Source organism: Danio aesculapii, chromosome 6 (genome assembly GCF_903798145.1).
Source record: "Danio aesculapii chromosome 6, fDanAes4.1, whole genome shotgun sequence".
Lineage (NCBI taxonomy): Eukaryota > Metazoa > Chordata > Actinopteri > Cypriniformes > Danionidae > Danio > Danio aesculapii.
In genome coordinates this window covers 27,775,955-27,793,495 of record NC_079440.1, presented here as the reverse complement: position 1 = coordinate 27,793,495, position 17,541 = coordinate 27,775,955, and the positions used below count along the sequence as shown (strand labels likewise).

Below are 17,541 nucleotides of genomic sequence, written 5' to 3'. Positions count from 1 at the left end.
GGTTTTGTTAATTTTGTTAATTTACTTCTACTCTCCCTCAAAAAATTTTGCCACTCTGCAATAAAAACCTACACAAAAGGAACTATGTACTTAGTTTTTTCAGAATTATACCCAATTTAAAAACAGTGCAAAAAAAAAAAAAAGATTCTCACAACCAATTGAATAAAAAAAGTTTTGAATCACTAAAAGAAAAAAATATATATAAATGAGAACTTAGGAATTAAAAGAGCTGATCAGAAAGATGCTTAAAAAAGGTATACTGGGGAATGGGAAATTATTAGAGCGTAATGTCACATTTGCAAACACAAAAAGTGGAGAAGGAAAAGAAGAAAGAGAAGCACTCACCGCCTTGCTTACTTCTGTCAAGATAGATTGAGACCCGTCGAGCCAAACCTGTGAGAGGAGAAGAGGAAGAGATGGGAACAACAGAGAAAGAAGATCATGAAGGATGGTCAGCCAAAGACACCACAGTGTTAGCATAAGTGTTAGCATAACATACAACTGTGACCCTACCCCAAATGATGATTTGATGATTTTTACCTAAATTTGACAGCCCTCAGAATACTTTGGCGAGGAATATTTGGCCATATTATATATTAAAACAAATAAAAATGTATAATAAAATTATAATATAATATAATATAATAAAATTATAATATAATATAATATAATATAATATAATATAATATAATATAATATAATATAATATAATATAATATAATATAATATAATATAATATAGTGTAATACAAATATATATCCACCCACCAACCAAAAGAAAGCAGGTGAATACCAAATGAGAGGATGATCACGTGCACGGTGAGACACTCACTGATTAGGGCTTTAGTGTCGTGCACACAGGTGATGTGATACATTTAAGTGTTTAAAAAGCTTGCATGCTCCCGTTTCCTCATTCGAAGCAACCATATAGTGAAATGCAACTGGTGCGATCAGTTCTCTTTGAAATAGACCAGACAAAAATTATTGTGCACCAAGAGCTTGAGATTAAAAAAGTGTTTTGGAAGCAGCAGTGGTTGCCGCTTTTGCTTAAAACTATTGTTTGAACAGATTAATATTGGCCCTAACATTAACTGTGTGTGTGTGATCATCCTTTTTAATTATCGCACATGTCATGTTTTTGAACTGCTTTTGTTTGCTTACAGTTATTTTTGTTAATTTGGTTTAATTGTCATCCTTTACAACAACAATGGTTTAATAGGAGACTAACTCGCCTTTTATGTATAGCTAACTGGTGATCTAGGATCTTTAGCCTGGACATGTGTTTTAAATACATGACAATATATTTTTTTAAATGTCAAGCAATGTTGAGCAAGGTCATACACAACACAGAAATACAAAATTTATATAAAGTAATTTTAGCATGCGGCACAGTGGCTCAGTGGTTAGCACTGTTGCCTGACAGCAAGAAGGTCACTGGTTCGAGTCCCGGCTGGGTCAGTTGGCATTTCTGTGTTCTCCCAGTGTTTGCGTGGATTTCCTCTGAGTGTGTGTGTGTGTGTGAATGCGAGAGAGTATGGGTGTTTCCCAGTACTGGGATTTCCCGAAATCTACCATTATAATTTTGAAAGCTGCCTGAGCACCACAGTGAACTTTCAAACATTGTTTAATGTTTATTTTATGTTTTTTTTATTATATTATTTTTATTTGTTTTTTTGCGATGAAAGAATTCATCTATGCAGAATTCAATTGCTGAGCCACATTAAATGGGAAAGACAACATGTGTCAAATAATTATTAGCCGTGTGTTTGTTGAATCATTTGAGCTTGTTGAATCATGTGCTAGTGAAAGCAACATTCAAAAAGATTACAGTGGAAAAAAAAATTCAAAGAAGATTTTTCATAAAGATAATCCCTCATTAAAAGTGTTTTCTGAGATTTAAGGGAGCCACTAACACCAAGTGCATGGTCTCACCCAGACATGGGAAGTAACCAAGTCCAAATACTTTGTTACTGTACTTAAGTAGATTTTTTCTGGTCTCAGTAATCTTTACTTCACCTTTTTTTCCCCCGACAACTTTATACTTCTACTCATTACATTTTTACACAAACATCTGTACTTTCTTCTCCTTACATTTTTAAACCAGGCTCGTTACTTTCGTTTTGATGAGTTCGGTTGAATTCCTTTCTGATTCAGTCAATTTGTTTTTTTCCCATTGTGCAGCTTTTTCAATTTATATTGATCACGCACCATACATAAGCTAATTTAAGATGGCTAATGTGGATAAGACAGAGGGAGTCGGCGATGTAAACCTGACTGAAGCTGCTTTGTCAGCGGGTAATAAGATGCATTCAAATTTCAATCGTTTGTCCACATTCAACCATGGTTTACTGTACAGGCTTTCTCTGATCTTTTACTCTAATATCACGAAAGGTGCAATTATGGGCTTTTTTTGTCAACATTTTACAGTTAATAACCTACTAAAAATCAAATAAATTATGAACACTTTATGCATTGAGATTTATGTCCTTTATTTCCAATGAGTTTCTATTTTCGAATACAGAATTTATACTGTTTTAACATGTATGCACTGTTGTCTTCAAGTAAATTCATTTAACAAATATATTGGAACATTGAAAATAATTATATGGGTGATTTATGAATAAAATAATCCAATGGATCAAGAATTTATCATGTGAAAAAGATAATGCAAAAAGGTTTGGAGGATGTAATTGTGCATGTGTTTTTGTGTGTGTGTGTGTGTGTGTGTTTGTGTGTGGATAAAATACATGTATTAACAGCATTAATAATATATTCATAAAATAAAATATTCACAATACTCTGCAAAACAAACAAACACAGAAAACATGGGATATTCATGAGAGTGCTGAAGATAATGAAGCAGCTTTAGCCTAATGTAAAAAAAAATTAAATAGGTAAAGTATTTGTTATAACACAAGTGAAACATGTTTTGGACTAAATTAGGTGTTAAATTGAAGACATATTATTTGTAAAGATGTAGGCCTATGTTTGTTGATCTTAAAAGCAGCAATGATGATACACAGGGCAAGTTTTGAGCTGTGCTGTTGGTCAATATTGTAGAGCGATGTTGCTTGACTACATTTTTTACATGAAAATTAGAAACGCAAGTCATTTTGTATAAATGTATCAATGTGATGTGAGGTCTAGTTAGAAGTGGGAAACCAAAACAGGTACTAGTAGTGGATACTTTTTACTTAAGTACATGTTTGAGGTCGTACGGAAGTGTATTCGTTTTAAACATGAGTATCTGTACTTCTATTTGAGTAAAGGATGTGTGTACTTTGGCGATATCTGCCATCTCACCCCCCTGAGTCTTAGCATGTGGAATTACCTTAATGATTGGCTTTTCATAGCCAGATACAATCATAGCCATAAACAAATGCATGCTCCTTGCTCATCTAATGGTGCCCTGGTTTGTCTGTGAACATGTAGATGGGCAAGCTACAGCCAAGTTATTCCATAAATTCTTGGGAATTTGACAACTTTATGCATTGTCAAATGAACAACTTGAAAGGACACATCTCTGGTAACTCAATGTAAACATGGTTCCTTGAAAGAAGAGAATAATGCTTAAGTTTTGTTGTAAAAACCTTTCAGAGTACTTGACACATTTTACTCATTAAAAAGAGAAAAAAAAGACTACCTTGCACTCAGAAACCTACCACAGCAGCAGGCCCCATCCACCACGAAAGTATCCAAGTGCCAATGGCTATTGTGGCAAAAGCATGCTTCAAGGCTTCAGTAATTTCAGAGAAAGAGATTACCCTTATGCATAAGCATTATGTATCACACAATGTATCGCAAAACCTTTTTGCTAGCTACAAATAACAAGTATTTATACAGAAAGTTGTACTACATTATAAATTTTTTTTACATATGTATTTGGCTTCATTATTAGACCATGTGAGGAGCTCCCTTTACAACAATAATCCTGTTGTGAATGATGCACCACACTTTACTTTTTTTTTTACACTGTGAGCACGTTTGCGAACTGAGAGAAGAAATTTTGAGAAGATTTTTTGTATGTGCATACTGGAACCAGACATAATCATAATTGTTTAAAAAAAACTCCTGTAGTGGGAGCTTTGCATAAGGTTAGGTTAGGACAATAGCTACATCTATACAATATTGTCCAGCACAAACAACTGTGAAATATACACAACTGGATGTTTAAAAATAATAATAATAATTTATTTTATATTATATTAATATAATTTTAAAAGGAACAAAAAAAAAAAAGCTACAAAAAAATTTCTACAAAAACAAACAAAGAAAAAATAGTAAAATAAAAAAGGAAACCTCGTGTGGTGGGCAGCATGTCAGACAGGCCTTGCCATGCTGTGACCATCTCTGGATTCCTCTGGTCAGCAAAGTTCTTCCAAATTCGCAATGCTCCATCATCTGCAAAAATTGTGGCATGATGCAAATCACCATAGGATGGGAACCAATAAATGTTTGTGTCAACATGACTGGCAGCTGAACTAACCTGTGGCAGTTAGGAGAAGAGAGCAGTCATGCCCATTAAGGTACTCCATGGCTGTGATGCGCGTGTACCGTGGGTTGCCATTATAAAAATAATCCAACCTCTCTCCTTTTTCCCAGTCCCAAAAACTGTTGCAAATACACACTCAGTTTTAATGCAGTTAACAATACCTACCTATATAAATCTACATTATTATCTCATTGAACACATGAACACATTGGGTTCTATTTTAATGATCTAGGGGTAAAGTCTAAAGTGCATGGCGCAAAAGCATTAAGGGCATGTTCGAATCCACTTTTGCTATTTTAAGGATGGAAAAATACAGTTTGCTCCCCGGCGCATGGTCTAACAGGATTGTGCTTATTCTCTTAATGAGTTATGGGTGTGTTTTGTACATAACGTGCATGAAACTAATCAGAGTCTTATCTCACATTCCCTTTAAGAGTCAGTTGTGGCACATTTGCTATTTACATGGTGGATCTTGTAAATGGAAAAACTGAATGCTTTACTAACATTCATTAACAGTTAAACAGACCATCTTAAGCGCAAAGATTAGTTTCAAAACTAATTCTAAATTCAGTTCTAATATCCAACATACAAATAAATGAACAATAATTGCGAAATGTGGTAAAAATAATATACCAACACACAAGTTATATCCAAACACACATCCTATTCTTATGCCCCATAAAGTGATGCATACATCTCCAAAACACGACAGGTGGACAAATCTAAACTTGTTTTTATTAAAACAAACATAATTATGCATATAATATATAATACTGCTAATAATAATAGCCTTATACAAATTGTTATGAATAAACTGAAAAAAATAGTTTGGACTTGCTGAGGCGCATAACATGCTCTGAGCTTGACTTTAGATTAACTTTTAGTTGGTCAATGGCGCAGTTCATCAAAATAGTAACGCACCAACGATGCTTTTTAGACTGAAACACCCATGAGTCCACATGGATTTGCTTTTTAAACAAAAAGGCATAAAACATGAAAATAAGAGTTGCGCTGGTCTGAAAACAGTAACAAATCGCGCCATGCATGTCTTCCACCGGGTGTATGATAGGGCCCATTGGCTGGAAAAAATAATGGCTGGTCAAGACTGCTAACTTTGCTTATTTTTATAAATAAATACCTACAGTATGTTTTCCCTAACAGAAGGTTAATATTTTTAGATTATATGCAACAAGGGCTTGACAATAATGCTTTCCCTTGATAAGTGAAGAAGTAATCTATAAAAACCACACTGATCTTGTCTTTCCAAGACTATTTTCACTCTACAAGCACTATGTAATAATGTTTTTGGTTATGCAGAGTCACTACAATAGCAACTGTGCTAATCTCCTGCACGTCATGTGTTTCCTAGTAATGAGGTGTGTGTTTCTGATTAAGATTGTTGTAATAAAAATTACATGAATGTGGGGTTGTGGAGTGTATGACGAGTAGTGTATTAAAAACTGATTTTAAAAGTTATGTAAAGTATTCAAGCCTTTACACAATGCCACTTCTACAATTGTCTGTTATTGTGGCTGTATGCTTTCTCTTATGGTTCTTTCAAATAGGTAAGATTATGTGTAAATTATTGCAGCTGTGAATGTTGCAGTTACTAACCAAATTGAGTCTTTGTCAGCTACAGCAATGCAGGGGTTAAATGGATGAAACTTTACCACTGATGGCACTCCTGGGTTTCTGTTGATGAAAATCTGGTCATCTAACCTTGTCACTCCTAAACCACAAAAGGGATAAGTTATTAAAAGATTATTATTATTATTATTAAATCATGCATAATTAGTGAAATGATTGGTTTAACTTAAGAACATCTGACATAGAAGGTAGGGGAATTTTCAACAAGACTAAAATATATCACCCTGCTTTCGACATCAGAAAACAGGATGTCAGAGAGGGTGATAAAAGGAGAAAGACATGCTCTGCTCTGATGCAATTTGGCTGTGCACTTGTTTTATAGAAAGGCAAATGGGGATAAAGACAGGGAGGTAAACAGACAAACAAAAGTTCTGGCTTTTTCAAAGAAAAACTACATCTGATAACTGGTTCGTCCAGTGACACTTTTGAACTCCTAACCACAATTACCTTGAAGCACATAACATAGATATTCAGAGCATACAACAGATCACAAACTCATAATAATGACTTTCTTGTAATGAAATTTTCCCACAATTATCACCCACGGCTTAGTCCCTGCTTTATCAGGGGTCACCAAAGTTGAACGAGCTGCCAATTACTCTTTTACACAGCCCCCTCTTTTTTTTTTATACCAGTGATGGAAATAACAGCGCTATAAATAAACGGCGTTACTAACGGCATTATGTTTCTCAGTAACGAGTAATCAAATTAATGACTGTTTCCCCCGTTACAAAGTTATTGAATCCCGATTCACACAGGGCTTCAGTGTCAATGCTTGACAGAGGGCGTGTCTGAAGTTGGGGCTGATGTGATCATCATAGCAGCGTCAGCCAATGAAATTAGTCAGCAATAAGCTACTGTCTGAGCTGGTGTATTTGAATACAGCGATCTGATTGGCTGATGCTTCCGTTGGCGATGGTGTGAAAGTCCTAACTTCTGCAGTGAGCAACACCACTGAAGCAGTGTCGACAGACCGACAATTCAGTTTGGCAATGCTTGACGTCACCCATTCAAAGTGGATGGGAAGCGTTGTCGCTGACGCCCCGTGTGAATGATATATTACTATACTTAAGAACACTGAAGTGGTTTTCAAGTGAGCAGCGTCTCTGTCAGCCATAGGACCTCTCTTTCTCTGGGGTGTGTGTTCGGGGCTGGGGTGGGACAAATAACCAACCAGGGATGATGATTGGTGATTGGATGATGACAGGCCTGTATGGTAGAGTTGCCAGACAGAAGCCACACCCTGCCTGGAATTTGCCAACAGGCATCTGAAGGACTCTCAGCCTATAAGAAACAAAATTCTCTGGTCTGATGAGACTAAATAAAAACTCTTTGGAGTAAATGCCAGGCATTACGTTTGGAGAAAATCAGGCACCGCTCAACATCAAGCTAATACCATCCCTACAGTGAAGCAGGAACTGGAAGACTAGTCAGGATAAAGGGAAAGATGAATGCAGCAATGTACAGAGAGATCCTGAATGAAAACCTGCTTCAGACTGCTCTTGACCTCAGACTGCCTACCCAAAGCACACTGCCAAAATACCAATGAAGTGGCTTCACAACAACTCTTTGAATGTCGTTGAGTGGCCCAGCCAGAGCCCAGACCTAAATCCTATTGAACATCTCTGGAGAGATCTGAAAATGGCTGTACATTGTCGCTTCCCATCAAACCTGATAGCGCTTGAGAAGTACTGCAAAAAGGAATGGGCAAAAATTCCCAAAGACAGATGTGCCAAGCTTGTGGCATCATATTCAAAAATACTTGAGGCTGTAATTGCTGCCAAAGGTGCATCAATAAAGTATTGAGAATACCTAAGTACGTATAATTTTTCAGGTTATTTTTTTATAAATTTGCAAAAACTCCAAAAAATCTTTTTTTTCACATTGTCAATATGGGGTATTGTGTGTAGAATTTTGAGGAAATAAATGAATTTAATCCATTTTGGAATAAGGCTGTAACATAAAATATGTGGAAAAAGTGAAGCGCTATATATATATATATATATATATATATATATATATATATATATATATATATATATATATATATATATATATATATATATATACACATCATATTAGCGCTTGTATTTGCTACAGCTTCACAGTTTGGGTTAAATTAAGCTTTACAGTATTTGTGTTCAGTCCATTACTTCCACTGTATCTGTTCAGCTGAGGGAGCGGAATAAACCCTGTGATGTCAAAAACAGCGATATTCCAAGATGGTGGCACCCTTGCACTAAATGCTATAGTAAAACATGCCCTTTTCTTCAATATTAGTTTGTTTAATATATTTTCATTAAAGTGGAAAGCAATTTACAAAATAATGTCAACTTGACTGACTGCTTCACTTCCACTTTAAGGTCACTAACCGATAGCAGAACATTCGCTTTAGGTAAATTTTGATACCAGACCATCACACTACCACATTTTACAGTCTGTATGATGGTCTTTTTCTGAAACGCAACTTCAACTTTTCAAGTTGAGTTTTAGTCTCATCAGTCCATAGAATATTTTCTCAAATGTCTTGGGGATAATTGGGATGTTTTCTGTCAAAACTGAGAGGAGCCTTTTTTGCACAGCCAGGGTTTTTGTCTTGGAACTCTGCTATAAAAATTGTTTTTGTCCAGTCACTTTTCTTTTATGATGCAGTCATGAACTCAACTGGGGCAAGTGAGGCCTGCAGTTCTTTGGATATCGTTATAAGCCTTTATTAGTAATGTCATTATTGTGAGAAAGTTATTATGAGAAAGTTACTCATTATTATGGTTAATTTTTTTTGCTTACCTAACCATGACAGAAACGGAGTTCTACAATCAATCAATCAATCAATTAATCAATCAATCAATCAATCAATCAATCAATCAATCAATCAATCAATGTCATTTTAAGATTAACAGATTACATCAATGCATTTAATTGTATAATAATTTTTTTTATTAATGTATTACTGAAAAGTTTTAAAAAAGTAAAACTCAAATTGTTTCAATTAATTGTGATTTTCAAATATATATTAAAACAGCAACTATCTTTGTCAATGAATTAAAAGTTTTAATCACTATTTCAATAATCAATGTTGAACATTATTTTTGGTAAATAATGTGTGTCTCTGTTTAAACAAATATTTGCAAGATATAATGCTTTATACTGCCTTTGAAGTTTACTGCCTGATGTAAAGTTGTAGCTTTTGCAATTTGTCTACAATTATGACTGTTTGTATATAACACAATTTTTTGTTACCTGTGAGTTTTTGTTTTGGCTTGTATTTGAATTTAAATGAATGAAAAGTAAAACAATAGTTACCAAAATATTATTTATGGTGTATTTTTGGAATTTAAGAACTATAATAAAGAAAACTCCTGCTTGAAATTTCTAAAAAAAAAAAAAAAAATGGCATATGTAAGCTTACATTGAAGTGCATGAAACACAATATACAGTACAGTAGGTCTACTTGTGTCTTACACTGAGACATATAATCTTTTCATTTCTTTTCAAGAGTGAAAGCAGTAAATCTGGTGATTTAATAACAGCAAAGCAAAAGTGTTAATCCGTTTGCATGTAAACAGCTGTTCGTGAGGGTTAAAACATTATGAATGCTGTAGATTAGGCAAAATAACCAGAGACACACAATGGTGATCATATTGGGCTTTAAAACTCATTATTATCTGCAGCAAAATATTTGTACTAATGTCCGAATGGTTTCATCAGTTTGATACTTTACCAGGGTGCAGATAAAATGAAGCACTGTTAATTTATATACTGCACAAAATGCTTTTTTACATAAAGGTTTTACCTAGTTTCTACTTTAAATATTTCCATTACATGCTATTTACATGTCTTTCTGTCTAGGCAGCAGGGAGCCACAGCAAGGAAGCTACGGGTACAAGGGAGGTTGCCGACCCCTGGTCTATAAGAATTGCACAGTTTTACAATTTAAAACCAATAGTTGTACCTCTCTGAGTGATGCGATGGCTTTGTCTGCGTACTCGAGCATTACGTAAGAATCTCCACTCCCTATCCTTACGAACCTGACTCTCCATGTCATGCTCTTCTGGAATCTGAAAGAAAGAATTCAGTGTTCAAACAATGAAAACTGAAATGTTCACCTTGTTTTAAACCAATAAACATACAAATATAGTTGTGAGTAAAGAAACTTTGTACATTAGAATTATAAAAAGAAGAAAGAGGCTAAAGCCCTAAGAGGGAGAATCACGCCTCCAGCTAATTGACCATGATCAATTTCAATCACTCAAAATCTATGATTTGTTTTTAATATTATGTGAACTGTGCACTGATAAGACTACAAAACCAGCTCCTATAGATATGGTAGGTCAGACCAATCACCGAAGATTACTTTGTCAGTAAACTACATGATTTGTCTAATTACCTCTGTGCTCCAGACAGCCTACTGTATGAGAGCTTGATTCTGCAACTCAAACTATTGACTGTGATTTCTAGCACTTTAGATACAGTTTCTCCTTTACATTTAAAGAAGAAAAAAATCTGATGCCATGGCACAATTTAGCCTACTAAAATAAACAATAATGTTATTTACAATTCATTTGCAAGTCAGTAAATATTATAATACTAGGCCTAATCTATCTAATAAATCGTACTATTTCTTAAAATAGACTTACAATACAATACAATAAAGTACAATAAAGACATTATGAAGACATTAAAAAGTACAAAAATAGTACATTAAAAAAAAAGTATATTAAAAAGTATTTAGGCCCTCTTTGTTATTACGAAGCCAAAAAATCATTTAAGTTATTTTTTTCTCATTAATGTACACACAGCACCCCGTATTGACAGAAAAAACACAAAATTGTTGATATTCCTGCTGATATATTGAAAAAAGAAAAACTGAAATATCACATGGTCCTAAGTATTCAGACCCTTTTCAGGGACACTCATATATTTAACTGAGGTGCTGTCCATTTCTTCTGATCTTCCTTGAGATGGTTCCACACCTTCATCTGAGTCCAGTTGTGTTTGATTATACTGATTCGACTTGATTAGGAAAGCCACAATGCATGTCAGAGCAAATGAGAATCATGAGGTCAAAGGAACTGTCTGAAGAGCTCAGAGACAGAATTGTAGCAAGGCTAAGGTCACAAAAAAAATTCTGCAGCACTTAAATTTCCTAAGAGCACAGTGGCCTGCATAATCCTTAAATGAAAGACGTTTTTGACTACCAGAATCCTTCCTAGAGCTGGTTGTCTGGCCAAACTGAGCTATCGGGGGAGAAGAGCCTTGGTGAGAGAGGTAAAGAAGAACCCAAAGATCACTGTGGCTGATCTCCAGAGAAGCAGTTGGGAGATGGGAGAAAATTATAGAAAGTCAACCATCACTGCAGCTCTCTGCCAGTTGGGACTTTATGGCAGAATGGCCCGACGGACGCCGCTCCTCAGTGGAGTTTCCTAAAAAAACACCTGAATAACTCCAATATGGTGAGAAATAAAATTCTCTGGTCTGATGAGACCAGGATAGAACTTTTTGGCTTTAATTTTAAGCGGTATGTGTGAAAAAACAAGACACGTCTTATCACCTATCCACTACAGTCATAACAGTGAAGCATGGTGGTGGCAGCATCATGCTGTGGGGGTGTTTTTCAGCTGCAGGGACAGGACGACTGGTTGCAATTGAGGGAAAGATGGATGTGGCCTAGTACAGGAATATCCTGGATGAAAACCTTCTCCAGAGTGCTCAAGACAAACCAACAAGACAATGACCCTAAGCACACAGCTAAAATAATGAAGGAGTGGCAAGAGCCCTTATGTAAACCCAATTGAGCATCTCTGGAGACAGACAGATTCTGCTTAAAAATACAAAACTCAAATTTTTATATGAACAGAAGAAGACAATGAAAAAAGCTGAACAAATCAAGAAATACTGTGATGGTGCTAGGTTGCAATAGCAGAATTTTACAGTGAACAGAATTGTAATGAAAGCACAGTATAGAATAACCACGTAATATATTTTGCCATTCGAAACTCCAAACACACATATCATCCATCTAACTATCTATCTACTTGCAAAAGGTAAATTCAAACTGGGGTTGATTGTTTAAAAGATTTATGTCATATTTACTAACAGTGGCTGCTGTTTGTCTGTTTGATTGTTTAAACCAAGCCTTTGTGGCGTGTTCAGTTTATATAGCCTCCGCAACCAGGAAGGCTATTTAAATGTGAACAGTGTAAACAAACACTCAGGGCCCTATCATACACCCAGCACAATAAGGCGCAAGATGCGCATGGCATGATTTGTTGCTATTTTCAGACCAGCACAACCATAAGTTCCACATTTTGTGTGACATTGTTAGCAAATAGCAAATCCATTTTCGCCACTTTGTGGACTCATATATGTGCCGGTCTAGAAAGGAGGTATGCTAGGGCGCATTGTTGACATGTTGCTATTTTAACGCCTAAAGTCCATTTTGTTAGTTGTGTTAGTTGTGCACACGCTTACACATTGCTTAATACACAAAGGATGTACAGCAATACACAAATATCTTTACAAATGAAAAAAAGTTAAAGGATTAAATTGTTACAAAAATGAAAATTTTCTACATAAATATAAAAACTACTACCTCCATGCCTTCTTCATTTTGGGGGGATTTTTTCAGTTTACTCATTACAGTTTGCTTTTGTATAATGTTGTTAATATTATTATTATTTTTTTTTTTATTAACATTTTTTTTTTTATTGTAGAAAAAACATTTGAAATTTAGCATGAAAATACACTTTTTTACATTTTAACTTGGTTAAATGTAAATGAATTGGTTTTAAAATAATTGAGGAGATTAATGTGACTACATTTTGCCAGAAAATCTTAATCACCTCACATTCCCAGATACAATGAAAGAATGCTCCTTTATGTTTTTGGCATTTGAAGTGTGCCAAAGTTTTAGTTTTTCAGGTGTGATATAGGTGCGCATTGCCCAGTTATATTGGATCATTTTAAATCTAGTATTAATCGACAAGTTCTGGGCTTTAACACATATTTGGCTCCATTCTAAATCTGTCAGGTCATATTGTAAATCTGTACACCAAGAATCTTTCTTAGATTCTGACGTTCTTTAGAGCCATTGACTAATTTGCTATAAAACAAGGAAATATAATTTGTGATAGGATTCTGATAAAACATAATTTTTTCTAATTCAGTTTGTGGAGGTCTAGCTAGTGAGTAGTTTTGCTTGACATTAATATAGCTGCGAATTTGTAAGTATTTAAAAAAAATGTGTCATTGGGATTCCAAATTTTTCATTAAGGTCTTTAAAGGACATCAGTGTGTCTCCTTCAAATAAGTCCCCAATCTTTGTGATACCTTTTAATGCCCACTGTTTAAAGCCAAGATCATTTTTCGCTGGTTTAAAATCTTTGTTTCCCCAGATAGGGGAAAAATAAGAAAGATTTGGGACTTTTCCTAGTAAACACTGAGCATCATTCCATACCATTAAGGTGTTTTTAACAAATAGATTTTTAGTGGTCTTTTTAAAATTTTTATATAAATCGGAGTACAAATACATTTCCATATTCATCCCTTTTGCTATCGATCATTCTATTTGTACCCAAGATAGTTTCTGAGGTAAAAACAAATAGGTGGCATTAGCTAGTTGGGCAGACCAATAATACCACTGCAAATTGGGTACTCGCAAACCTCCTCTGTCATAGGGAAGGTATAACAATGTTAGTCGGAGCCTTGCGCGTCTATTGTTCCAAAGGAATTTAGTTAATTTTTTTTTCATACTGGAAAAAAAAACCCAGTGGAGGGGAAAGTGGAATAGAACAGAATAAATACAAAAATTTGGGGAGTATATTCATCTTTATAATATTTATGCAGTCAAACAGAGAAACTGATAGCGTGGACCATCTATCTACAGATTCGTTAACTTTAGTTATGACTGGGTTGTAATTAGTAGGGACTAACCTGTCAATTGAAGGGGTAATGATTATTCCTAAATATTTGAAGCCATTAACTGCATTTGTAAAAGGGTGTTCAATTGGTGGCTTACTTCTTTCTTGAGTGTTTAAAAAAAGAATGGATGATTTGGATCTGTTGATTCTGTAGCCAGAGAACTTTCCAAATCTATCAATCAACTTTAACAATGCTGGTACTGACCTCTCAAGCCTTGTTAGAAAAAAGATAGAGTCATCTGCATATAGTGCTATTCGATGATCATGGTCTTTAATTGTAATACCCTTAATAATAGAGTGGCTTCTGACTGCAACTGCTAGGGGTTCTAGTGCTAAAATAAAAAGCATTGGGGATAAAGGGCATCCTTGCCGTGTGCCTCTGTATACATTAAAAGGTCTTGATTTTGTATTATTAGTTTTAACTTCAGCTATTGGTTTGAAGTATAATATTTTTACCCAACGAAGAAATGAGTCTCCGAAACTAAAATGAGTCAATGCGTCATTCATGTAACTCCACTCTACCCTGTCAAAAGCTTTTTCTGCATCAAGTGATAGTATACATGTGTCCGAGGCCTCCCTCTTTTCATACAGGATATTTAAAACACGTCTGATATTATGAGTAGCCTGACCATTTTTGATAAAACCGTTTTGATCTAAACCTATTATAGATGGAAGGCATTTTTCCAATCTTGATGCCAAAATTTTTGCAATGATCTTTGCATCTGTATTAAGCAGGGAAATTGGCCTGTATGATTCGCATTTGGTAGGAGATTTATCAGGTTTTAAAATTAAAGTAATTAAGGCATTTCTTAATGTGGGTGGTAAATATCCATTTTTAAATGATTCAATATACATTTCTTTAAGAGGACCAACCAGTTTATTTTTAAAAAACTTATACATTTCGATTGGTAGCCCATCAGGGCCTGCTGTTTTACCATTTTTTAGGTTTGATATGGATTCTAAGATTTCACTTTCTTCTATTATTTGGTCTAAATAATTTTTATCATCTTCTGATATGCATGGTAGCTGAAGATCATTAAGAAACTGGACTTGGTCTTCAATGTATTGTGCTGACTCCGATTTATACAGCCCTTTATAAAACAGAATGAAAGCATTGTTTATCTCTAAAGGATTAGATTTTAGTTCACCATTTAGTGTTTCAATACTATTAATAGCTTTTTCTGTCTCCATTTTTTTAATTTGCCATGCTAATAATTTTCCGGCCTTTTCTCCGTGTTCGTAAAAATATTGTTTCAATCTTATTAAGCTATTTTCAGCCTTTATTGCAGATAGTTTGTTGTACTGAGCCCTAAGTTTAAGAAGTTCATGGTGTATAGTATTTGATGTGTCTGAATAAACCTTTTCCTCTACAGACTTAATTTCTTTTTGTAATAAATTTAATTCCAATTGAAGTTTATTTGTTTTTGAACTTGTGTAACTAATTATCTGGCCTCGAATGTATGCCTTAAATGCTTCCCATCTTATAGTTGCTGATGTTTCATTTTTGTTATTTTCAAAGAAGATATCTATCTGTACTCCAATGGATTCCAAAAAATCTGGGTCATGTAACCATTTTGGGTGTAAGCGCCAACGATGAGTTTCTTCCAAATTATTTACTGATTTATAAGCTAAGGACACTGGGCCATGATCTGAAATGACAATAGGATCATAGTGACATGATGTTACTCTGGGAAAAAGATTGTTAGAGATTAAAAAAATAATCAATACGAGAGTGACCCTTTGTCACTGTGGAACAGCTTGAATATATTCTTTTAGTAGGGTGTAATCTTCACCATGGGTCGCATAAGTTGAGTTCTTTAATAAAGTCCCATATCTTTCTTCTAGACTGTATGTGTGTTGTATCTAGACCTGTTGAGCGGTCTAGGCTTGGAGATAATGTGCAGTTAAAGTCTCCTGCAATTAATAATTTTCCTGGTAGAGAAGATAGTGAAAAAAAAAACTTGGACAATCTGTGTTAGGTCCATACACATTAGCCAGAATAATGTTTTCATTAAAAATAGAACCATGAATTATTATGTAACGTCCAGCTGGATCCTGTAAGATCTTAAATATTTCGAATGGAATTGACTTGTGTATTAGGATCATCACTCCTCTAGCATTAGCAGAAAATAAAGCTAAATAAATTTGGCCTTTCCAGCGTCTTTGTATTGGTGTTGTGTTATTTGATGAAACATGGCATTCTTGCAGAAATACTATCGAAGGGTTAAATTGTTTTATTCTGGTCATTCCTTGCTTAATTTTAGTTAGTTTGCCTAGGCCTCTCACATTCCACGATATTATTTTTAATTCTGAATTGGATCCCATTACCATACTAGTGCATAGTTTGATTAGTATTACAAGTTTGTTCCTTAGCCTGTTTAAAATAAGATGTCACTCACCCTGTAACCACTGAAAAATGAAAACAACCTAGGATGCTTTTTATACTGGCTTCCTGAACTCGCCAGCATTTTACCCGTGTTATCACAAAAACTGAAAATTCAACACTTTGTGTCACTGATCCTATTTTAGGGATCAGCATAACGCAAATATTACGTGAGTCTACTATGTCATGCTCCCACAAACAAACAATCAGGCATATATAAGGTTGATTAACAGCACGTAGCGTCTGGTAAATCCAATATAGGTCAAACTAATTTTCAAAAATATGCTTAATGCTATCCTGCAGGTTTTGAGGTCGAATACCAGAAAGATAAACAAAAAACAATTAAATAAGAGTATGAACATAAATGTACAGAGTTAAATTGGACAAAATCACAGATACAATCAGTTCTTAATTGTCATTGCATGAATGTTTTTTTTTCTTAATCTGTATTCGACCTGACTGGTAAAAAAACTGAAACCATAAGCACTGACCGCATCTGTATAGAAGTCCGTTAGTCACATCTCAAGGACAATCAGTCACTTTCAAACATTTGTTTTCTTCTGTATTCGATTGTCCTGATTGGAATATTAACAACTTGCATCTTTTAGGTTACGGATGTATTTTTCTACCTCAGCTGGGCTCTCAAATGTGTGGTCACGTCCATTGTGGGTGACTCGCAGCTTTGCAGGAAAGACGGTTCCATATCGAATGTCCATGTCTTTAAGCCGTTGCTTCACTTCCTAGAATTTTCGCCTCTTCAGATGCGTTTCTTTCACGATATCTTGAAAAAACTTAACTTTGTGTTCATCGTATGTTACCTTGCCTTTAGCCCGCACACGCTGCAGCACTTTGTCTTTATCCTTCGAATTCAAGAAACACGATAAGTGTTCTTGGAGTGTTTCGGTCACGACGATCCTGTAGGCGGTGAGCTCTTTCAATGACTATCGGACTGGAAAAGGAGCTCTGTCCCAGTACTTTAGGTAGCCATCTTTCAAGAAATCTCGTCGCATCTGGGCCCTCCACCCCCTCTGGCAGACCGGTAAGACGCACGTTATTGCGACGACTTCGATTTTCCTGATCTTCCAGTTTAGCTCCTATAAG

General features: G+C 35.0%; 1 protein-coding gene across 3 annotated transcripts in view; it reads right to left on the bottom strand.

Annotated features, from left to right (window-relative positions):
• The window catches only part of rptor (regulatory associated protein of MTOR, complex 1), a 228,242-nt gene that overhangs the window by 24,946 nt on the left and 185,755 nt on the right, over positions 1-17,541 (bottom strand). For all 3 annotated transcript variants that reach the window (XM_056459872.1, XM_056459873.1, XM_056459874.1), the window contains exons 26-30: positions 10,091-10,196; positions 6,106-6,220; positions 4,486-4,610; positions 4,299-4,400; positions 346-393 (exon numbers count right to left, since the gene is read on the bottom strand). In XM_056459872.1, coding sequence (XP_056315847.1) covers positions 346-393; positions 4,299-4,400; positions 4,486-4,610; positions 6,106-6,220; positions 10,091-10,196 — 496 coding nt within the window. The remainder of the gene's footprint in view (positions 1-345; positions 394-4,298; positions 4,401-4,485; positions 4,611-6,105; positions 6,221-10,090; positions 10,197-17,541) is intronic.